Genomic DNA, 24,946 nt, shown 5'->3' with positions numbered 1-24,946 from the left:
TTATGTTTTTACGCTGATCAGTTGTGTACCATGGATTCTTGTTTACTTATTTACTTTTCCTGTCTGGCCAAAATAAATGTTAATCTTGATTTATCTTGTATGATTCTGAAATCATTATTCTAGTATGGATCGATGTATACTCCTTTATTACCGCAAAATCTAGGGTTATGATAGATCACACCAATGACGCCACGACTGAAGCATGGGGCGCAGCGTGCGCGATATTCCGATTTCTGACTATCGCTGGATTGGCAAGTTGCAGTTCGTAAATATTACTAAAATTACACTTTTTGTTGAGTGAGCATGTGCAACCACTTAAAGGTAAAATATTCACTCTGCATCCTCTGACTAATTACAGAAGTAATCATTTTGTGCCCTTGAGCGCGCGAACCGGACGCGTCTGTCTCTCTGCGATATTAGATTAGATTAGATTAGATTCAACTTTATTGTCATTACACAAGTACAAGTACAAGGCAACGAAATGCAGTTTAGGTCTAACCAGAAGTGCAATAGCAGCAAGTGCAGGATATACAATGGTTGCGTAAGTGCAGGACATAAAAATGTTCTGAATATATATAAATATGTATAAGTAGAGAGATGGTTATTACTATAAGTAGAACTGAATTTACAGATGAATATATACAGTGAATAAATATACAGATGGCTATTACTATAAACAGAATTTACAGGTGAATATGTACTAGAATATAATATACAGATGGCTATTACTATAAACAGAATTTACAGGTGAATATGTACTATGAATATAATATACAGATGGCTATTACTATAAACAGAATTTACAGGTGACTATGTACTATGAATAAATATACAGACGGTTATTACTTGAACAGAATTTTACAGTTAGAGGTATACAATAATATGTTAGGCTAATATGAGGAATATAGCAGTGGATTAAGTTAGTACAATAAATTATGGACAGAGCTATCCGAAAGAAAGTGTAAAAGTGCAGTGGAAAGTGGTTGCATATTACAGTTAGAAGTACGGTGCAAAATGCAAATGTAAACATTGTTACTGTAAATACAGTCGGCAGTGCAGATGAGCATAATCCAGTTACGGTATGGTGGTGCAGAATGCATAAGTAAACAGTTGTTACTGTAATAAACAGTCGGTAGTGCAAATAACAAAGTGAAGGCAGATGTGAGGTAGGAGAGTTCGCAGTTTATGAGGGAAGTGGATCAACGGGGGTTTGAGTTCAGTAAAGAGACAGCTCTGGGGAAAAAACTGTTCTTTAGTCTGCTGGTCCTGGTCCGGTGGATCCTGAAACGCCTGCCGGAGGGCAGGAGAGAAAACAGTCTGTGGGCTGGGTGAGAGGAGTCCTTGAGGATGCTGCGAGCTCGATGCAGACAGCGTTTCCTCTGGATGTGTTCGATGGCAGGCAGTGGAGTCCCTGTGATGCGCTGGGCAGTTTTCACCACCCGCTGCAGTGCCTTGCGCTCCGCAACAGAGCAGCTCCCATACCATACTGCCACACAGTTGGTCAGGATGCTTTCTATTGCGCAGCGGTAGAAGTTCACCAGGATAGCCGAGGAGAGCTGATTCTTCCTCAGTGTCCTCAGGAAGAAGAGGCGCTGGTGAGCCTTCTTGACCAGGCTGGAGGTGTTGGTCGTCCACGACATGTCCGCCGAGATGTGGGTCCCCAGGAACTTGAAACTGGAGACACGCTCAACAGCCATTCCATTGATGTGGATGGTGTCGTGTGTGCCTCTTGACTCCTTCCTGAAGTCCACGATGAGCTCCTTCGTTTTGGTGGTGTTGAGGAGCAGGTTATTATCAGCGCACCATGTGGCCAGGTGCTGGATCTCCTCCCTGTAGGCAGTCTCATCGTTGTTGCTGATGAGACCAATCACCGTAGTGTCGTCCGCAAACTTGACGATGGAATTAGTTCCATACACAGGCTTGCAGTCGGAGGTGAAGAGGGAGTAGAGAAACGGACTTAGCACACAGCCCTGTGGTACACCAGTGTTAAGAGTGATGGATGTGGAGCAGGTGGATCCTGATCGAACATTCTGGGGTCTGTCAGTTAGGAAGTCCAAAATCCAGTTGCACATTGAAGTGTTGATGCCCAGGTCTCCAAGTTTGGCAATTAACTTGGATGGGATGACAGTGTTGAATGCTGAGCTGAAGTCAACAAACAGCATGCGTGCATAAGTGTTTTGATGGGTGAGTGATGTGTTTTGACTGTCCAGATGGGTGAGCACAGAGTGCAGTGCCATGGAAACGGCATCCTCTGTGCTCCTATTGCTGCGGTAGGCAAACTGGTGTGAGTCCAATGTGGATGGTATAGAGTCTTTTAGGTGTTCCAGGACCAGCCGCTCAAAGCACTTCATAATGATGGGTGTGAGTGCTACAGGGCGGTAGTCATTAGGGCACCTCGGGCTGGAGTGTTTCGGCACTGGCACAATGGAAGTGCGTTTAAAGCATGATGGTACAGCTGCTTGGGCGAGAGACAGGTTGAAAATGTCTGTAAAAACCCCAGCGAGCTGCTCCGCACATGCCCTGAGCACACGTCCAGGGATGTTGTCTGGTCCAGCAGCCTTGTGCGCGCTGATCCGGCTCAGTGCCTTGCAGACATCTGTGGAGGAGAGTGTGATTGGTGGGTGGTCAGCTGAGGGTTTGAGCTTGGTGGCAGTTTCTCTGTTGTCTCTTTCAAAACGAGCATAAAAGTAATTTAGCTCATTCAGGAAGTTGACATCAGTGGCTGCGGGGGTGGAGTGGGGGGGTTTGTAGTCACTGATGGCCTGGATGCCCTGCCACATGCGTCGAGGGTCAGAGTTGGAAAAGTGACCCTCAATCTTAAGCTTGTAGCAGTGCTTGGCCTTTTTGATGCCCCTCTTCAGGTTTGCCCTGGATGCGCTGTAGGCTTGTGCATCTCCTGATCTGAAGGCAGTGTTGCGTGACTTCAACAGGAGTCGTACTTCCCTGTTCATCCAAGGCTTCTGATTTGGGTATGTGGTGATCTGTTTCTGGGTTGTAACACTGTCGATGGTGGTATTGATATGATCCAATACTGAGGAGGTGTAGGAGTCAATGTCCGTGTGAGCGCCACTGGTGGCTTGAGAAGCAAACATACTCCAGTCTGTGTTTAGAAACCTTTCCTGGAGTGTGGAGTCTGCCCCCGCAGGCCACACCTTGATGGTTTTCATTGATGGCTTCACGCGGTTGATGAGGGGTGAATATTTGGGTCTGAGAAACAAAGAGAGGTGGTCTGACTGTCCCAGGTGGGGGAGGGGTGTCGCAACGTAAGCTCCGGCCATGTTTGTGTAGACATGGTCTAAGGTTTTGTTTCCTCTGGTGTGGCAGGAAACATGCTGGTGAAACTTGGGTAGCACTGACTTTAAGTTTGAGTGATTAAAGTCACCTGCAACAATAAACGCAGCTTCCGGGTGATCAGTCTGTTGTTTACTGATGGCTGCGTGAAGTTCTTTCATAGCAAGCTTGGCATCAGCATCGGGTGGAATATAGGCTGCTGTGATAATAGTGGAGGTGAACTCCCGGGGTAGATAAAACGGTCTACATTTAACCATGAGAAACTCCAGGTTAGCTGAACAATGACTCCCAACAATAGCAGAGTTTGTGCACCAAGCTTTGTTAATATAAATGCACAATCCGCCCCCTCTGCTCTTCCCGGAGCCATCTAATGTTCTATCCGCCCGGAGTGTGTGGCGTCCCGCTAGCTCGATAGCGGTGTCCGGTATTCCGCTGTTTAACCAGGTTTCCGTGAATATTAGGACGTTACAGTTCAAAAGTTTCTTACTGTGTGTGATGCTGAGTCGAATCTCCTCCATTTTGTTCACTAGCGACCGTACATTGGCAAGGAAAATGCTGGGTAAAGAGAGCCGATGAGGAGTAAGCGTTAGCTTAGCACGCGTTCCTCCACGTCTCCCCGCCTTTGTTTACGATCACGCCGCCGTCTGCGTGCACTTCCGCCCGGCCGGGTAGAGTGCAGAGTCACCGGTGTCTTAGCGATCTCAGGAAGGAGTTGTAGATTGTCCATAAAACTGTCGGAAATTCGCAAACCAATATCCAAAAGCTCAGCGCGGGTGTACGATGTAAAGGCACAACTGTTCTGTGCGAACAGACCCGAGAAGAACAGGAAAAATACCGCAAAATTGCAGAATCTGGAGAGAACCAGAGCCTCGCGATCTACTCGCGCCGCCATCTTGGTCGAAAGACAAATATTGGGTCTCTCGATGAACGAATATGAAAACTAGGAAGATACAAAGAAAATCAATGATCTAAATTAAATCGCAACTAATCGTAAAATCAGCTGATAAACTCTAAATGTAGCACACTTTATGGAGTCACTTAGAATTGGAGTCAGATATAATGATTAATGGAGTCAGATTTAAAATGAGATATCAATAAATTAAGAGAACTTCACTGAAAGGCTGAAAAGGCTTACACGCAGAATTCCTTTTGACCAAGCCATTAGCATCCGGTTTTTGGGCTAAATGGATGGAAGTTTACACTGTCTCAATTTAATCTCACATTGAGTGGCTATGGACTTTTTTTTTTTTTTTTGCTAGTCCTTATGGCTATGGAAGTTTGTTTCCGCCACAGAATAAAACATTTTAAAAGATAATTGCGTCTTTTTATCTCACAATTGTGAGTTTACACTCTATACAAGTGTTATAGAGTCACAATTGCGAGCTTTAAAGTCAGAATTGTCACCACACTATGATATCTACATAGAGGGTATGTACATATACGGTTTTACAGGTCCATTTACAACCCCAGAAATAGTCTCTAGAATGAAATGGTCTGCTTTTGCTGTATTTGGGAGGGTCATGAATATTAATGTGGAGTTCTGCTCTGATTGGCTGTTTCACTGCGGCTGATTTCAGTAGCTTCAGTGACAACAAACAGATCTACACTGTCCGAAAATGGAGAGATTGGTCATCCAACCTTATATGTTTGATCCTGTTTCTGACGAAAATGCTTTTTTGGAGGAACAGCCAATTGTTTTGAGATTGGAAATGGAAGCTTCTGAGTGGTAAATTTAGTCTTTATTTTCAGTAAGACCTGCAAAACGTAACGTCATTACTGTAACTTTAGCCTACATGTGAACTAGCATATAACATTACCTTTAGCCTACACGGTCACTACTTTGTTTTTAGCATGGTGAACATATTTTAATCATTGTAATGTGTCCCCGTATGATTATACAATGATAGCTTCTTCCCTTTGACAAACTCTAAACAGCAAAAGGGTAGTGCGTAAATATGTTGTTTGTACAGTAAAGGTTTTTTTTCACAAATTGACTAGATGCCTTGTCAAATGACTATCGTTTCAACTTAAGTGGTGGAGAAGGTGACATTAGCTAGAAGGATCAAGTGAGCTATAAGCATCTAAACTAACATTTACGTGTTGTTGATGAAATATAGGCTAAATTATAATTCTATCCGACAAAAGGGATTGCCATAATGTATCTACGGTTGTATTTTGTAGATTTATATGACAACACTGGCAGGAAATAATATTAACCTTGGTCATTTGACATACTGTTATGTATGCTACTTGGAGTGTATACTAGCATCTTGCGTTGATATTATCGTTAATGTTGTCTCACTAAGAAACTTTCGATTTAATCAGAAATTGTTTAGACAGTCAATAAGTGGATAAAATCACTACTTACTCCCAAGGTGAAAATCCTGCAGTGGACATGTGTTTTAACTTACCTTAAAGGATTAGTTCACTTCAAAATGAAGATTTCCTGATATTTTACTCACCCCCATCTCATCCAAGATGTACATGTATGCATTTGGCAGACGCTTTTACCCTCAGCAGACAATCCCCCTGGAGAAGCATGGACCCTTGCTAAAGGACACTGATGATGGCGCCTGCTGGAATCGAACCAGCAACCTTCTATGTATCAGTGCAGTGGTTTTACCCACTAGACCACATCACAGTCTTTCGAGAAACACATTCAGGATTTTTCTCCACATAATGGACTTTGATGGCAACCAATGGTTGAAGTTGAATTAATGCACTTCAGGGTTTCAGAGGCTCTGTACGATCCCAGACGAGGTATAGAGTCTGATCTAGACAAACCATCGGTCATTTAAAAAAAAAAATAATAATAATATACTTTTTCACCTAAATTGACCAATTTGGCCATTTTTAATTATTGGGGGGGGACTTGTCTCCCTCAGTGTCTATGGTGGTTACGGCCCTATACTGAGCCCCTGTGTGGGATTTTGTAGAAAAAAAATTTCAATCATGATAACTCTAGGAATAGTTTTAGCATGTTAAACAAGCGACAGTATATGTGCCTGAGCCAATATGACAGATGTGTGAGACTGCAACAAAAATGATATCATGTTGACCTCCAGGAAACCAGGTATCACAACTTTTCTTGTCACTGCATATATTAACTATGTAATCAGTTCAATATATAATTTGAGATTGTGAACGCCCAGTTAGGAAACCCTGGACCAGAGTGTCAAAATCAGACAGACAAATATTGACTGGGCCGATATTGATTTTCTCCAGGCACCATTAATGCAGCTTTTGACAGAACTGCATATCTGCAGTAAATGGCTTATTAAGAAATCAAACATCAGACCTATTCTGTGCTCTAAATGAACATTGATTGTGGGCTCAAAAAAAAAAGAAAGACAGATATGAAATCTCGTTGGAGAAAGAAGCCGTAAGAAATGAAAACCCAACAAATCTAGACAGCAAACTAGATCGGCATGAGAAGAAAATGTATAATATGAATTTGCATTTTGAGTTCAAACAGTACAAAGAAATGTCTTAGACTTGGCATATAATTATTATTAACTGAATTGAAAAGGCGATATCTTATCAAAGGCACTTTGTAGATGTAATGCGGACATAAGGCCATTTTCAGAGCAATCGCTCTTTGACTGGACGGCTGTAAGTGCACTAAGTAATTACATGTCTATTATTTAAAGGCTCTTAGTAGGTGAATGTTACAAACATGAGCCCGGTTATCAAATGGTCACATTTCACAGCAAAATCAACAAGAAAAAAAAATGAATACAAAAGTTAAGCCTGTTGTTTGAGTAATTATTATTCCATGATATTTCAAGAAAATTAAGTAACACTTTACTTAAAGCCTTTATGTATAAAGCATTATGAAGCTATTCATAATGTGTATTATAATGCATTGTAAGTTTTCATAAATAAAAGTTAAAATGCATTACATTTGCAGATCTAAAGGTGTAACAATGAATAGATAAGTATTGTAGGTTACAATTATTCATGAGATCATCCAATGCATTATAAGGTGCATTGCAAGACATAATTAATGCATTAAACATATTTTTATAATGCATTACAGTATGCGTAAAGGGTAATTGAGAAAAATGTGTTTGGCTCTCATCAATGGAACAACAGCTAAATGTATTTTCTTTTGGGATGAAATCTCGACATGTTCTTGATGTCAAATTGCCTTTTCAAGTTGTGTTTTCCATCTGATTAGTGAGCTCATGTAAGCGTACACCATTTTACTATTCATTAATTTAGACAAAATGTACATGTGCACCTTTAATAGTGGAATGAGTAGTTGTTAAGATGTTTGGCGTGTGCTGCACTGAACAGCTGTTTCCATGTGTAGTCACAGCTACTGTCCGATCAGGCTCCGTTGTTAGCCTCATATGTGAGTCTCCTGGGTGTTGGTGGAGACGGGAACATCTTGTGTGGAGATCCTGGTCTGCGTGATCAGAGATGTCAGCCTGGTCTTATAGTCCTCTCTCTGCTCCGACGGAAGCCCCACTCCACAAGCTCCTCGACCATCTGCTCGGGTTTCAGCGCTGAGCGCCCCGCTGACGAACTGAAAACACGCTCTGGTTACTAATGGCACGCGAGTGTATCTTCAAACCACTCAAGCAGAACGGTCTCACAAAACCGTTTATTTTACAAAAAGAAAGCTTATTTTAGGATTGTGACACTTCACACCACCCACTCATTCATTAGCCATGCCATAATGCAAATAATAATAACCTGGGGTGGATTTAATGAGACTGACACAAACATATTGCTCTTAAAGGAACACTCCACTTTTTTTTTTTAAAAATCCTCATTTTCCAGCTCCTCTAGAGTTAAACAGTTGAGTTTGACCATGTTTGAATCCATTTAGCCGATCTCCGGGTCTGGCGGTAGCACTTTTAGCATAGCTTAGCATAGATCATTGAATCAGATTAGACCGTTAGCATCTCGCTCAAAAATGACTTTTCAATATTTTTCCTATTTAAAACTCGACTCTTCTGTAGTTACATTGTGTACTAAGACTGACAGAAAATTAAAAGTTGTGATTTTCTAGGCCGATATGAAGGAACTATACTCTCATTCCTGCGTAATAATCAAGAGCTTTGAGCCGTCCCATGAGTGCAGCGGCGCAATAATATTACACAGCGCCTGAAAATAGTCCCCATTGCTCCCTGTGTAAGCAGGTTGTCCCGTTGGTTATGTTGACTGAAGTTAGCCTATTTTCAGGCGCTGTGTAATATCAATGCGCTGCTGCACTCATGGGACAGCTCAAAGTGATGCTAACGGTCTAATAAGATTCAATGATCTATGCTAAGCTATGCTAAAAGTGCTACCACCAGACCCGGAGATCGGCTGAATGGATTCAAAATCGGTAAAACTCAACTGTTTAACTCTAGGGGAGCTGGAAAATGAGCCTATTTTCAAAAAAAGTGGAGGGTTCCTTTAATTGATGTTATTGACATTGTAAAATGCGTGAATACAGGATGCGTTGATCAGTTCTGATGACTTTACTAAGGTAAAGTGATGATTGCAAATGGTCACATCATGATACACCACGATAAGGGCTTTTCACACTTGAATTAGTTAACCCTGGACAAACCAAATCGTTTCACACTGCTCATAATGTACCTGGGGTTAAAGACATAGTTCACCCTAAAATGTAAATTCTGTCATTAATTCCTCACCCTCATGTCGCTCCAAACCCGTAAGACCTCAGATCATCTTCAGAACAGAACTATTTTTGATGAAATCCGAGAGCTCTGATCCCTCCATAGACAGCAATTTAACTGACACTTGCAAGGTCCAGAAAGGCAGTAAAGACACTGTTAAAATAGTCCATGTGACTCCAGTGGTTCAACCTTAAATGGGTACTTCAGCGCTGGGAAGATATGTAGTAGAAATGTGAAATTACTTTTGAATTTGGTGCCTTCTAGACTGAGAATAAAATAAAATGTATTTTTGTCTCATGTGGATGAAAGACAACAACTCCCAGAATGCACTTGCTTTGCTGCCCTATGAGGCCACTCCCAAAGCCACGCCTACCGGTTACATCACTTGCCCACCGCGGCACCGTCACCACCGTCGTTTTGATTTTTATAGTAATAAAATCATTTCGTTCAGTTAGAGAACAGACACTACAATTAAAAACTGAAAGTGTCTGCTCAATAGAGTGTGAGCCGAACGAGAGTCTCAGCACAAACACAGCAGGAGTCAGATCTCATTCATCAGAGAGTGAGGAGCTGACACACCAGATCATCGCAGAACATTTGGTTTCAAAGAAAACTACTGGGTTTCTACTGATACAAAGCTTAATGTTAATCGCCAGGGCTGGACTGGGGCTAAAATTCGGCCCTGGACAAACCCAGCCCATCTGGCCCATGAGTTCCCCCATGAATGTTTTTGCCTTAAATTCGAGTAAATAAATAAAAGTAGGACAGTGACAAATAATGATGTAAATTATTGAAATTTACTGCAAATGCAGTTAACAACTTAAATATTGAACTTTTGTCACACAGAAATGCACTTGACAGTAAAGAACTGATTTTGAGCTAGGATGCATTAAAGTGAATTTACTGCTATTAAATTCTGTCATCATTTACTCACCCTCAAGTTGTTCCAAACCTGTTTGATATTTTAAAGAATGTGGCAATCAAACCAGTTTGGTTTGACTACCATTGAATATTGTTTGGGAAAAAAAAGACTCAAATGATTCTCTTATATGTTACACAGAAAGAAAATAAAAGGTGTTATATGGTTTTATTTTATTGAAAGGTCTTACTGAAGACTCGCTGAATGAAAAACACCTCAAAGCACGTCTTTCTGCGCTTCCTGCAGATTACCGTAGATATCATAATAAGTGTACACTATTTTTTATAGGTTTTATACTCGTCCATATGGTATTATTAGTTATAAATATTATATTTAGCTAGCTACTGTTATGTTGTAATGCTTGATATTTGAATATCTAATTCATATATATGTCGGGTCAGAGGTCACTCTTCTTCTGGAACTAGACGGCCGTTACCACAAGCCAGTGATTATAGTTTATAAAGTTATAAATATGGATATTGTTCTTCAGTAGGCCTTTATTAACCCCTGGAGCCATATGGATTACTTTTATGATGGAGGGATGCACTTTTTTGGACTTCAAAATCTCACACCCCCAGTCACTCCCATTATAAAGCTTGGAAGCCAGGATATTCTTTAACATAACTCTGATTGTGTTCGTCTGTAAGAAGAAAGGCACATACACCTAGGATGGCTTGAGGGTCAGTAAATTATGGGATAATTTTCATTTTTGGGTGAACTATCCCTTTAAGTGCAGAGAGCCCAAATCAATCACAATATTCATGTACATGGTATTTACATCAAATGATACTACCAATATTTTGTATTTATATAAATTATCAAAAAGACATGGTATTACCATAATGCTGTTTTGTTAGTGATATGGGCATGCAAATGTGAATAATTTTCTGTCACATCACTATTCTTATATAATAAAGATAAAACTATTTCTGAAAATTCAAGGAAAAACCTGAAGAAACACAGAAAGAGTTTCCCTCTGATTCTTTGAAAAGACAGATCCCTCAGTCAGGATGGAGAATGACACTGACGCTCACACTGAGCCAATCCACAAACACTTAATCAGCTACAGACAATCTTAGACAGAAGCTAAGCGATCAATATCTCGCTCTCTAGAGGCCTGAGAACATCAGCAGCCGCCAAGCCCTATTCAGTGATGGATAATGAAGGATCTGGACATGAATAATGGGGAAATCTTGAGGCAAGATAGCATTTTTTTTAAGAGCAATAGAGTGAGAATTATCCTTATGAAAAAATACATTTTCAGCCAGTCCAGCAACCAGAATGATTACTGTAAAACAAGTGTAGAAAGTTTTCATACAGCTCAAATCCTCAATTGTATCTTAAAAACCTTATGATGCTATTTTAAGAGGTCATTTTTATTGGGTGTACTAGAATAGGTTAAAGGGGTGGTTGATTATGATTTTACTTTTTAAACTTCAGTTAGTGTGTAATGTTGCTGGAGCATAAACAACATCTGCCAAGTTACGACGCTCAAAGTTCAAATGCAAGGCATTTTTATTTCTAAAGCACATTTAAAACAGCTACTGCTGACTAAAGTGCTGCACAATCTACCACTTTTGGACAGTGAAGTACATAAACTTCATCTTTCATAAAAAGGAGAATATAATATAATAAACTACATCAACTGAAAGCTAGAGAAGATATGTCTTTAGTGCAGATTTGAAGCTTTCAACATTGGAAGAGAGCCTAATGTGGCCCGGCAGATAATTCCACAGACGTGGAGCAGCAACAGAAAAGACACAATCTCCTTTAACTTTAAACAAGACCATGGCATGGTCAGCATCAACCTGTTGACAGACCTTAAAGGAACACACCACTGTTTTTGAAAATAGGCTCATTCTCCGTCTCTCCTAGAGTTAAACAGTTGAGTTTGACCGTTTGTGAATCCATTCAGCCGATCTCCGGGTCTGGTGGTAGCACTTTTAGCATAGCTTAGCATAGATCATTGAATCTGATCAGACCGTTAGCATCTCGCTCAAAAACGACCAAAGAGTTAAGATATTTTTCCTATTTAAAACTTGACTCTTCTGTAGTTACATCATGTAACTACAAACATGCTATTTTGCCGATATTATACATGCAGATATGTTAAAAGAAGGTCTTTGCAGTTAAACATATGATTACGTTTCTCTATCAAATTCAGTTATTGACGAGTTATTCTTGAACATTGTTCACCTACTTCCAGTGAGTAGACACTGTCTAAATGGACTTTTCATCAATCTAATAGGCTATCAATCACTCTTATCCTTACATATCCATCTCATAACTCATTACAGCTACCAATTTACCTGCTGTTTATCAGACTCCCTCTTGTCACATGCCATCCAAGCCATCAATTAGGAATAATGTGATCACATCTCATCTACAGGACCGTACTGGGAGCTCCTCTTGGTGAAATGGGTCTCTGACATTGGGAGCTTTTCATGACACAATTACAATTACATATTGATTTCACTGTCTGTGTCATAATAATGGCAGCTTCGTGGGCACAGCAATATAATCATAACGACATAATTTGCAATGCTTTAGAGACCAAAAGGCTATGAAAAAGCCAAAATATGATTGTGTCAAATGTCAACCCTGAGATTAAAAAATAATAGTAAAAATATTTAATAATAAATAATCTTTTTATTAAATTTACTTTTTTTGTCAAAGAGATGCACTATTTCTGACAAAATACACTGAACAAAATAATTTTCTTCTATATTTCTTCTTTCTTTCTAAATTATTCCGCTTCTTGATATGCCACACCTGTAAGGTGGATGGATTATCTCGGCAAAGGAGAAGTGCTCACTAACACAGATTTAGACAGATTTGTGAACAATATTTGAGAGAAATAGGCCTTTTGTGTACATAGAAAAAGTCTTAGATCTTCGAGTTCAGCTCATGAAAAATGGGGGTAAAAACAAAAGTGTTGCATTTATAATTTTGTTCAGTGTATAAGCATTGGCATTTACAATATGTTCGCTCTTCTTGTAAAATATAAACTTTTGAACGGATGTAAAATTGATGCACCAAACCACTGTAAAAATTAACCCTAATACTGGGGTAGGTTGTCACAACAGTATTTATTTTATATCAATTTCACCACTGGAGGCTCAAAAAAAGTGCCCCTCTCAAAAATGATCAACAATAATACTGTGGTCAACAAAACACATGCATTTTGGGCGGGGCCACTTTTACTAAAATGGCTATAACTTGCAAACGGAACGAGATATTTTTTTTACCAAACTTGGCACATGTGTATAAGCTCAATCTTTAGGTCACATGAAAAAAAAATGTGACAATTGGCCACTTGGTGGCACTATAACAGGGAAAAAACTTGAAAATGGCTATAACCCATAGACCATAAAAAAATATGGACAACGCTACTTCATTGGCTTCCGCTGAAGTAACTGAAGCCTCCGGAGGTCTAATGGTGCTGACATTTTGCGCAGATTTGGGACCGAGTCAGCACAGTAGAGAGCAGGAAGTAGAGGCGCAATGTCAAAAGCCCGCAGAACAATTCATTATGTTGGTGTGAAATAAACAGTTATGGAAATTGAAGCTAAAGCTCCACTCTCCTCCCAAAAATCCCGAAAAAAGTTCACTCAGAAAAGCCGTCAATCTCAGCTCTCAATCATGAGGTCACACCCCCCATTTATAGCATCAAATAACTAACTAAAACTAAACTTATTTAAAAAACGAACACTTGAAATGAAATAAATGTGATAAAAACTGCCTAAAATGACAGAAAGCAACTTTGGGGAAAAATTATATGAAGTGTAATTTGATTGTTTAATTTATCTCGCGTCCATTAAAATCCACAGGGGGGGACGGGATTATGACCTATACTGGGACCGGCCACCTGGGGGCGATCGAGGCGCGGAGGCCTCAGTTATTTACAGGAGTGCTGCAGGCTTGCTATAACCACGCAACCATTAGTCCAGTTGACTTGAAAATTGGCATGCATTGTCTTTGTCCAAAGTGCCATGATAGTCTATGAGGACAGGCGTATCTCAAAAAACATGGCCGCCATCTGCAAATGAGGTTTGAGCACCTATTAGACAAGGTCTTACCTGAGGCCGATCGGAACGAAACTCAGTGGGCATGTTTAACTCGTGTATCTAGAGGTCTGTAAGAATTTCGAAAGAAATCGGTCACTAGTTTTATGCCTCTGTAATCGCGTGGTAATTCACTGTATGATTTAAGTGGTTACATGCTTGCTAAATAAAACATCATATATTTTTTATGCATATGTGCTTAAGGGCCTTAAATCGCTTGAACCCTGATAATTGCTGCTTGCAGCTATATTTATTATTTTAAAAAATAACATTGGAGTGAAGTAGTAATAACAATTTGTCTGCATCAACCTGATCAGACATGAATAATTCCTTAAGGTAACAACACTGTCAGCTATTGGAGAAATGCTAAAGAGCACACAAGCAAACTCCTGACGGCTGTTAATCATTTGCAAATGTCAGTCTATCTGTGCAAATGAAGTACAGCTAGATTAACAGCGGTCAACATCTCAGACATTACTGCGCTCACAGCTTGTCTAGTTATGTTGTCACATTGACGGCTTGAACACATGAGCAAACAGCTTTTATAAAGTCATTTACACATTTAATGTGCCTGCGGGCTTCCTTTTTCAAGGTGATTTATTTTTCTAGAGAATAAAGCAGACATTCTCTGCATGTAGGAAGTGAAAAAAATCATGTCGATAAGCCTGTATGCAAAATAAATGACACTGTCAAGAAAAGCCTTGGAGTTTCCTTTCAATGAAAGCCATTTTGCTCGGCTTGGTAAAAATACTACATGACAGCGAGAGATCATTAATGTTATTTATCCATACAGCCCAAACATCACTAGTTCTTTATTCAGTACATAATGCGCTCTTGTAAGATTAGTTCATGGACACCTAATGGGATGTGTCCGTGAAAATGTGGCATCTGAAAAGTGTAATGCGTAAGTTTAAACCTGCATCTTGCAGTCAAAGTTTTGTTTACTAAATCACTTTTATTTTGTTTAAAAGTAGTCCATTCAGACTTCTGAAGCCACAGAATAAAAAAACAATCTCACAGATTTGGAGATTGTATATCTAAATGATTAATTACAAGATAGGCGTCTTTTCAACCATTCAAAAGCATTGCATATGTTTCGGCCACGGCACTGACAGAGCTGCAGGTTTGACACTCTCAAGATCTGGATGCTGTCTGACAGACAAACCCATCCGTCCTTACTGTGAATGTGTTAACAGATCATCTCACTTATATTTCTCAATCATCTTTCTCCTATGGACCCCTGCATTTTCATGAATTTTCTTTTTCAGTAGGTCATGATTATTGAGGATATATGAGGATTTTAAAAATAAGTTTAAATACGGTAGTGGCCAAACGTGAGGGACATTGGCTTATTTTCCTTTATTTAAATATTACAACAACAAAAAAAGTAAAGATTTTGTAAGCATATTGCAGGATTAAATTGTTTTATTTGTGATAATCCAATGAAACATGACATATTTTTGGCCAGGCTGTCATGCAAAGAAATGATAAACACATGACAACAACCAACAAAATATTAATAACTGATTATGTTGTAGCCAATGTATGCTCTATTTTTTGCCTTTTTTTAATGTTTAAAGTTGAATGTTTTGTTCTTCCCTCATATTTAATATACATAGACACCAATCAGGCATAACATTATCTGCTGTGGTCAGTATCTATGACTCTGCCTCCAAATTCCCCAGATCTCAATCCAATCGAGCATCTGTTGGATGAGCTGAACAAACAAGTCCGATCCATGGAGGCCCCACCTCGCAACTTACAGGACTTAAAGGATCTGCTTCTAACATCTTGGTGCCAGATACCACAGCACACCTTCAGGGGTCTAGTGGAGTCCATGCCTCGACGGGTCAGCAAAAGGGGGACCAACACAATATTCATAATGGTCATAATGTTATGCCTGATCAGTGTGTGTACATATATATACTGTATTACCCTCATATTTTGATGGTTTAATCAAACGTGTATGATCAAATAAATTAGACGTCTGGGTGGAGGGACAAGCCGAAAGAAATTCTGGCAAATGTAACATTTTCGAAATTAGGAGGAAAAAATTATTAAAGGTACAAAAAAATGAAGTCACAAAAATTTCCCTTAGGTAGAATGATCTTTCAACATGTGGAAATATGTGGACAAAAAGAATTCCTCATAGTCATATAGTGCATCCGGCTGCTTTTGGATTTCACAAAAGAATCATTATTGAAGAAATATTGCAACAGGTGTACGCCTTCTGTGGAAATGAAGCGAGCCGTGAATGTCAAACACACCTGAAGTCGTTTTTAAATGTCATGGTCAGAGGAGAGTCTGAAGACGTCAGAGAGTGAAATAAACTCTTGTTTATCTGTAATCCTCTTCAAAGACAATAATTTTGTGACAAATCCTGATGACTTTTAGCGCCTGCGATTGTATAAAAAGCCTGTTAAGAGATAAATACAGTGTTTAAAGTGTCAAAACACTGGCATCCTCAACCGTAGATCGCTTCTAAAAGCTAGCGTTTGGGAGAGGTGACGTACACACGGTCATTTCTACAGAGCTCACATCTTCTAGGATTTGTTTTATCATCGTCGCTGTCTCATCACATGATCCTATGCCGATGGCAAATAAGGGCTGAACAATGATAGAAACAGAAGCCACAATGCATCATGAGATCACAGAGCTTTTTTTTTCTTTGCTTTAGTGTTTAGTAGCATTTAGATTTTGTATTGCATTGCATTGTGGCATATAGTTCTGATTTGCATAAGTATCTGATTTTCAAAACTGTCTAATGTCACTAATTGAAATGTGGACCCAGGAAGAGCGAGAGGACTGTGAAGCTTTGGAGGTGTTGATGGACTCCATCTGTGTTTTGATCACTGCTCTGAATCTGATTTGGATGACGACTTGTGACTTTCATGTGATTTTCTCAGCTTTTTATTTAAAATGTGTGAAGATTTTTTGATGGAACTCACATTTTTGTTGATAAAAAGGATGCATGAAGATAGAATAAAATATTTATAAGGAAAGAATTAAAGGTATGTTTCAAGTATAAAAAATTTATATATAAATAAATACATTTATTATATACTTAAAGTGCAAAATAATATAGTAATCTATAAGTATGATGTTATGATCACTAAAAGAAAACTTACAAGTATACTAGCAGTATAAAACTACTAAACTAGTAGTTTGATGTGCTAAAAAGTGGGTCAATTTATTCCCAAGCAGAATTTTATTTAGGATACTTACTACATAGAGTATACTTAAAAATATACTTGAACTTTACTTAAGTATACTTCATGAAATGAACTTGAAGTACACACCGATCAGGCATAACATTATGACCACCGTCCTAATATTGTGTTGGTCCCCCTTTTGCTGACCCGTCGAGGCATGGACTCCACTAGACCCCTGAAGGTGTGCTGTGGTATCTGGCACCAAGATGTTAGCAGCAGATCCTTTAAGCCCTGTAAGTTGCGAGGCGGGGCCTCCATGGATCGGACTTGTTTGTTCAGCTCATCCCACAGATGATCGATTGGATTGAGATCTGGGGAATTTGGAGGCCGAGTCAACGCCTCAAACTCGTTGTGCTCCTCAAACCATTCCTGAAGCATTTGTGCTTTGTGTCCGGTTCTCCACTGTTCCTGATAGAGACTGACCACTGCAGACCGGGAACACCCCACAAGAGCTGCAGTTTTGGAGATGCTCTGACCCAGTCATCTAGCCATCACAATCTGGCCCTTGTCAAACTCGCTCAAATCCTTACGCTTGCCCATTTCTCCAGCTTCTAACACATCAACTCTGAGGACAAAATGTTCACTTGCTGCCTAATATATCCCACCCACTAACAGAGATCATCAGTGTTATTCACTTCACCTAGTCATAATGTTACGCCTGATCGGTGTACTTCATATCAAACAAAGTTTAAAACATTTAAATAGACATATTCAGTCATGGAAAATGTGCTGTATATGTATCTTGATTATTATGCTACTCTTGACAGAGAGCTGGTTTGGTTTCTGAGAGACGCACTGAGACAAGCACGGCTGTTTGATTTCCGATTCTATGCATTCGTGTATCATATCGTACAAGGTTTAAATAATTTAAATACACATATCAAACAGTAGAACATGTGTATGATGTAGTAGGCCTATTTCAGTTGGTTTAGTTGCCAAGCTCTGATTTCTGAGAGACACACAGAGAGGCAACAGCAACGCGGCTATTTGATTTGTGCTCATTTGATGTGCTTTCCCCTGGCTCACCTGTTATCCAGTAAACACGAGGAGTAACTGTGTCAGACTGTGTTATAAATAACACCCCATTCGTCCACACCGTCATCACAACAGACCTGCAAACCAGTTTTGGGTGCCTCCATTCATTAGCTCTGATTGATTTCTGCCTATCATAATGCAGAACTTTACTTTAAGTACTGTATTACCCACCACAATTATTCCTTATCAGTCACCTCATTTGAATGGGATGTCAGATGAAGATTTTTATTATAAAAAAAAACTGGATGACAGTTTTTGTGTCTGGGGTTCATCGGCATTTATAATTAGTTTGATACATGGATGATGTGTTTGGTCTCTCTGAGGGTTCTGCAGAGACATGTTGTGTCTATCAGTGTGATCTTATCTCGAGGGATTTATATATGTCCTGATGTTGGGAATTGCTCGTGACATTGGGTTCTAGTGATGCATGCACTTCCTGATCCCGCTGGAAATAAGTCTAACCCAGAAGGGCATGTTGCAGCATTTCTAGTGGCACATTTTAAATTCCTTCTGAAGTACATATGGAATGTTGACGCTTTGATTTGCTTGTTTCTTGATATAAAACGCAAATGGTTGGTTGGGGGATGGATGGGTAGGTGTTTGGATGGATGGATGGATGGATGGATGGATGGATGGATGGATGGATGGATGGATGGATTAAAAGATAGAGAGATAGACAATAAAATGGATGGATGGATTAAAAGATAGAGAGACATACCATAGGATGGATGGATGGTTGGTTGGTTGGTTGGATGGTTGGATGGATGGATGGATGGATGGATGGACGGACGGGTGGGTGGATGGATAAAAAGACAGACTATACAAGGATGGATGGATGGATGGATGGATGGATGGATGGTTGGGTTGGATGGATGGATGGATGGATGGATGGATGGATGGATGGATGGATGGAAGGATGGATGGTTGGAAGGATGGTTGGAAGGAGGGTTGGGTAGGTGGTTGGATGGATGGATGGATGGATGGATGGATGGATGGATGGGTGGATGGATGGACGGATGGATGGATTAAAAGATACAGAGACATACTATAGGATGGATGGATGGATGGTTGGGTAGGTGGTTGGTTGGATGGATGGATGGATGGATGGATGGATGGATGGATGGATGGATGGATGGATGGATGGAAGGATGGATGGAAGGATGGATGGGTGGATGGATGGATGGGTGGATGGACGGATGGATTAAAAGATAGAGAGACATACTATAGGATGGATGGGTGGATGGTTGGGTAGGTGGTTGGTTGGATGGATGGATGGATGGATGGATGGATGGATGGATGGATGGATGGATGGATGGATGGATGGATGGATGGATGGATGGATGGATGGATGGATGGATGGATGGGTGGATGGACGGACAGATGGATTAAAAGATAGAGAGACATACTATAGGATGGATGGATGGTTGGGTAGGTGGTTGGATGGACAGGTGGGTGGATGGATAAAAATACAGACTATAAGAGATAGACTATAAGATAGATAGACTGATGGATGAATGGATGGATGGATGGATGGATGGATGGGTGTGTGTTTGGGTGGATGGATAGATGTATGGTGGATAGGTGGTTGGTTGGATGGTTGGATTGATGGATGGATGGATGGGTGGATGGACGGATGGATTAAAAGATAGAGAGACATACTATAGGATGAATGGATGGTTGGGTAGGTGGTTGGATGGACGGTCGGCTGGATGGATAAAAAGATAGACTTTAAGATAGATAGACAGATGGGTGGGTGGGTGGATGGATTAAAAGATAGAGAGATAGACTATAAGACGGATGGATGGATGGATGGATGGTTGGGTAGGTGGTTGATTGGATGGATGGATGGATGGATGGATGGATGGATGGATGGATGGATGGATGGATGGATGGATGGTTGGTTGGGGAGATGGTTGGATGGATGGATGGATGGATGGAAGAATGGATGGATGGATGGATGGATGGATGGATGGATGGATGGATGGATGGATGGATGGATGGATGGATGGACGGGTGGGTGGATGGATGGATGGATAAAAAGATAGACTATTAGAGATAGACTATAAGATAGATAGACTGATGGATGGATGGATGGATGGATGGATGGATGGATGGATAAAAAGATAGACTTTAAGATAGATAGACTGATGGGTGGGTGGGTGGATGGATTAAAAGATAGAGAGATAGACTATAAGACGGATGGATGGATGGATGGATGGTTGGGTAGGTGGTTGATTGGATGGATGGATGGATGGATGGATGGATGGATGGTTGGTTGGGGAGATGGTTGAATGGATGGAAGGATGGATGGATGGATGGACGGGTGGGTGGATGGATGGATAAAAAGATAGACTATAAGAGATAGACTATAAGATAGATAGACTGATGGATGGATGGATGGATGGATGGATGGTTGGTTAGGTGGATGGATGGATGGATGGATGGATGGATGGATGGATGGATGGATGGATGGATGGATGGATGGATGGATGGATGGATGGTTGGTTAGGTGGATGGATGGATGGATGGATGGATGGATGGATGGATGGATGGATGGATGGTTGGTTAGGTGGATGGATGGATGGATGGTTGGAAGGATGGTTGAGTAGGTGGTTAGGTGGTTGGATGGATGGATGGATGGATGGATGGATGGATGGATGGATGGATGGATGGATGGACAGGTGGGTGGATGGATAAAAAGATAGAGAGATAGACTATAAGATAGATAGACTGATGGATGGATGAATTAAGATGCATTAAGAGCTGGAGGTGAAAACTTATTGAATTTGAAGATCAAGGTCAATTGTACTTAATTTGTCTTGCGGGAAACATGTGAGTATCTTCTGTTGTTTCTGAAGGGCAGTACTAAATGAAAAAAATTGATATTTAAACAAAATAAGAAAATTGGGACAATTTTAATGTGGCTCTTAATGTGTTGTGTTTCCTTCAGGAGCATCAATGAATGTGTGAACCTTTTTTAATAATTGTGCTTGAGTCCCTCAGGGTGAAAAGATGGATCACAAAATCATACTGTCCCTGCTGGAGAGGGTTCAAATATACAAAAGATGCTGGAAAACTGAAGAATGTGCAGGACCTGGAGGATTTTTCTGAAGAACATTGGTCAGTTTAACTGATCAGGACAAACAAGAGACTCAAGAACAACCATCACAAAACACACACACAGCCGTGGGTCAGGCACGTGCACAGGTAGGGCTCAACCTGTGCAGAGCACATGCCCTTTTTGCCCTTACACTCCAAAGTGCCCTTTTTTTGGTGGTAGTGTTTTTTGTTCCTGCTTCAATAAATCAATAGTTTTGGTAAGTGCATTTGAGTTTGGCTTCTGTAAAATGTTAATAATATATTGATAAGTAATACAACCACATTTAATTTGTTTTTGCCACCGAAAAATCATAAATAAGCAAAGGTGCGCCCATAGACCGCCAAGAGCGCCCGCGCTGTTTCCTACTGGAACTTACACAAAGTGACTGAGTGATCCTCGTCATCTAGGTCAAATATATTTCGTAGAAATTTGTTCTTGGATTTATGATTGCTAATACAATTAATTTGTTAACATGTAATAATATCATGGTCACATGTTTAATTCATTTACGTTGTTGATATATGCACATATTCTCTAATTTTTGAATCTCTATACTCTCTCGTTTTCACATGTGTAGTAAAAGATGGTTACAGTAATGTTGTCGTTACATTAAGTGCAAATAGGCCGTCTTTTTCACAGAAGGTCTGGTTGGGTCAGTCAGAATTGCAGAAGACACCATATAAATGATATCCGTGATAGTGCAGGGGTAAAGCGCATTGTTTAAAGTTGACGCAAATTGATCACGGTTCGAATCCGCGGTTTGCCGAACTTGCTCTACTTCATTTTCCCATCACACAGAAATTCAAAAAGGCATTTTTTCCCCCAATAAAAATAGTGAAAATCTTCAAAAAAATGTAAATAAAGCATGTCATGTGTGTTTGATAATAAAGTGTTAAGGCCTTTGCACACTGAGTACGAAATTCGCATGCAAAAATTTCGGACTCAGTGTGCAAAGGCCTTTAGGGGCGGGTGAACAGAGGGGGTGCCCTTTTTCAGTTTCAGCACATGCCCCTCAAAAGGTCTGTGCACGGCCCTGCCGTGGGTCATCAGGTAACAACACACACACACACACACACACACACACACACATACAGCCAGCCGTGGATCATCAGGTAACAACACACAGCACTGAGAATCAAGGGTTCATAAACTTTTGTTCAGGGTAATTTTAATAAATTCAGCAATTATTTTTGTCTTGTGGACTATGTGTAAAAAATATTTATGTAGAATATATTCAGGACAATAATAAATAAAAAATAACATGCATTTTGTATGATCCTTCTCATTTAATTAAAATGATTCCCATTTTCACAGATTCACATACTTGTTCTTGCCACTGTATTTGTTCTGCAGTCACTCTATGGGAGTAACAGCACATTTCTCTTAAAGATGCCACACTAGGCTTTCCCTTCCTGGCCACACCGGTTCCACAGCCTATGCCTGAAGAGCGTGCCTGATCGCGACCTCTGCTGCCTCCTCCACCATACAGCAGAAGGAGTCTGAAACTGCACTGTGCATACTGTGTTCAGCACACATTTTGTGGTTGCATTCGAACTGCCGACCCTAAATTGCCTAAATCCTTTAGTAAATCTGATGCTAAAACACCACAGACAGTGTGTGCAAATAAATGGCAGTAACAGCAGAGTTCAGTTTTGTCTATAGAACAGAAAACTGCCACAAATTAGCCTTCATTTTAACGCAGAATTACATGGATCTCTAGAGGGGACAAACGTCTCGGGTTATGACTATAACCCTTGTTCCCCGAGAAGGGGAACGAGACACTGCGTCATCGTGACGACACTCTGGGGAACGCCCCTTCGCGTAAAGCGTCTGAAGAAACTGTAGAATCAGCCCAATCCGATTGGTGTTGCGTGATGACGTCGTATGTGACGGCATACCCGGAAGATACAAAGAGACGTCTGAACGAAACAGAGATAGCGTTCTTTGCGATGAAGCGAGCGCTCTGATGATTGGGTGGACACGAGACGCAGTGTCTCGTTCCCCTTCTCGGGGAACAAGGGTTATAGTCATAACCCGAGACGTTCCCCTTCGAGGGAACTCGAACTGCGTCATCGTGACGACACTCTGGGGAACGAGTACCAACTATCCCGCACCAATCATACCCACCCCAGTGTGAAGCTGGAACCAGGCACAACTAGGGGACGAGCACTCTCGCGCCAGGCGTCTCAGGGAGATGCAGACTATAAAAACGAATGAAGGTGTGAGGAGTGGCCCACCCAGCTGCCTCGCAGATGTCTAGCATAGAGGCCCCAGAAAGGAGGGCTACCGAGGAGGCCATGCTCCTGGTAGAATGGGCCCTCACGGCTAAGGGTGAAGGCAGGTTGCGCACCCGATAAGCCATGGCTATAGCCTGGACAATCCAGTTACTAATTGTCTGCTTTGACGCAGGCAGCCCTTTCTTGGGTGAACCAAAACACACCAACAGCTGGTCTGACTTTCTCCACTGAGCAGACTTCTCCAGATAAATCCTCAATGCCCGCACGGGGCAGAGGAGGTGAAGTCTGCTCTCTTCCGCCGTCACGTGAGGTGGAGGATGGAATGCCTGGAGAACCACTGACCTTGCCCTGCTAGATGGCACCTTGGGCACGTAGCCCTGGCTGGGATGCAAGATGGCTTTAACCATGCCAGGGGCAAACTCCAGGCAAGTCGGCGTGACCGCCAAGGCCTGGAGGTCCCCCACTCTCCTCAGAGAAGTGATGGCAAGGAGAAAAGCCACCTTGAAGGTCAGTATTCTCGCCTCAGCCGACTCCAGCGGCTCAAAGGGGGCCTCAGCCAAACCCTCGAGCACCACTGCCAGGTCCCAGGTTGGGACCCTGGAATGAGCCGCAGGCCTCATCCTCCGAGCCCCACGGAGGAAACGTACAACCAGATGGTGCCTTCCCAACGTCGCATCACCTAAAGGTGCGTGGAAAGCCCCAATGGCAGCCACATACACCTTAAGTGTGGACGGGGAAAGACCGGCGGAGAAGCGGTCTTGAAGGAACTCCAGCACTGAAGCCACTGGGCAGTTAACTGGGTTCACCTCCCGCTCTCTACACCAAGTGGAAAATACATTCCACTTTAGGCTGTACAACCTCCTGGTGGATGGAGCTCTGGAACTGAGTAGGGTCTCCACAACACCTGCCGACAGGCCCTCTGCTAGGAACTGAGCCCCCTCAGGGGCCATACCCAGAGATCCCATACCTCTGGCCGGGGGTAGAAAATCGTACCCCTGGCCTGAGACAGCAGGTCCCTCCTCAGAGGGACCTGCCATGGGGGACCGTCCAGCAGGTCGATGATGTCGGAGAACCATACTCGAGTGGGCCACCGGGGTGCTACTAAGAGAAGGCTGACGCCCTCCCGGCGGACACGTTCCAGAACTCCCGGGAGCAGAGCAATCGGGGGAAAAGCGTACAGACGCAGCCTCGGCCACGTCTGTGCCATGGCATCCAGCCCCAGAGGGGCCGGATGAGTGAGGGAGAACCACAGCGGGCAGTGGGACGTCTCTCGAGACGCAAATAGATCCACTTCCACCGGGCCCAGCCGCTCGCACATAGCCTCCACCACCTCGGGGTGGAGCCGCCATTCCCCGGGCCTCAGCCCCTGCCTCGACAGGATGTCTGCTCCCTGATTTTGGTCCCCGGGAATGTACATCGCCTTGAGGGATGACAACTTCCCCTGGGACCACA

General features: G+C 41.6%; 1 protein-coding gene across 2 annotated transcripts in view; it reads right to left on the bottom strand.

Moving 5' to 3' along the window:
• Positions 1-6,714: 6,714 nt before the first annotated feature.
• Positions 6,715-24,946, bottom strand: part of mlip (muscular LMNA-interacting protein) — a 60,916-nt gene continuing 42,684 nt past the window's right edge. For both annotated transcript variants that reach the window (XM_079842861.1, XM_079842862.1), the window contains exon 12: positions 6,715-7,822. In XM_079842861.1, the coding sequence (XP_079698987.1) occupies positions 7,643-7,822 (180 nt within the window). In that variant the 3' untranslated portion in view covers positions 6,715-7,642. The remainder of the gene's footprint in view (positions 7,823-24,946) is intronic.

This window comes from Gobio gobio, assembly GCF_949357685.1.
Source record: "Gobio gobio genome assembly, chromosome: 18".
In the NCBI taxonomy this organism is placed as follows: domain Eukaryota; kingdom Metazoa; phylum Chordata; class Actinopteri; order Cypriniformes; family Gobionidae; genus Gobio; species Gobio gobio.
Note: the sequence above shows the minus strand (reverse complement) of the source record. Positions and strands in the feature narration are given on the sequence as shown.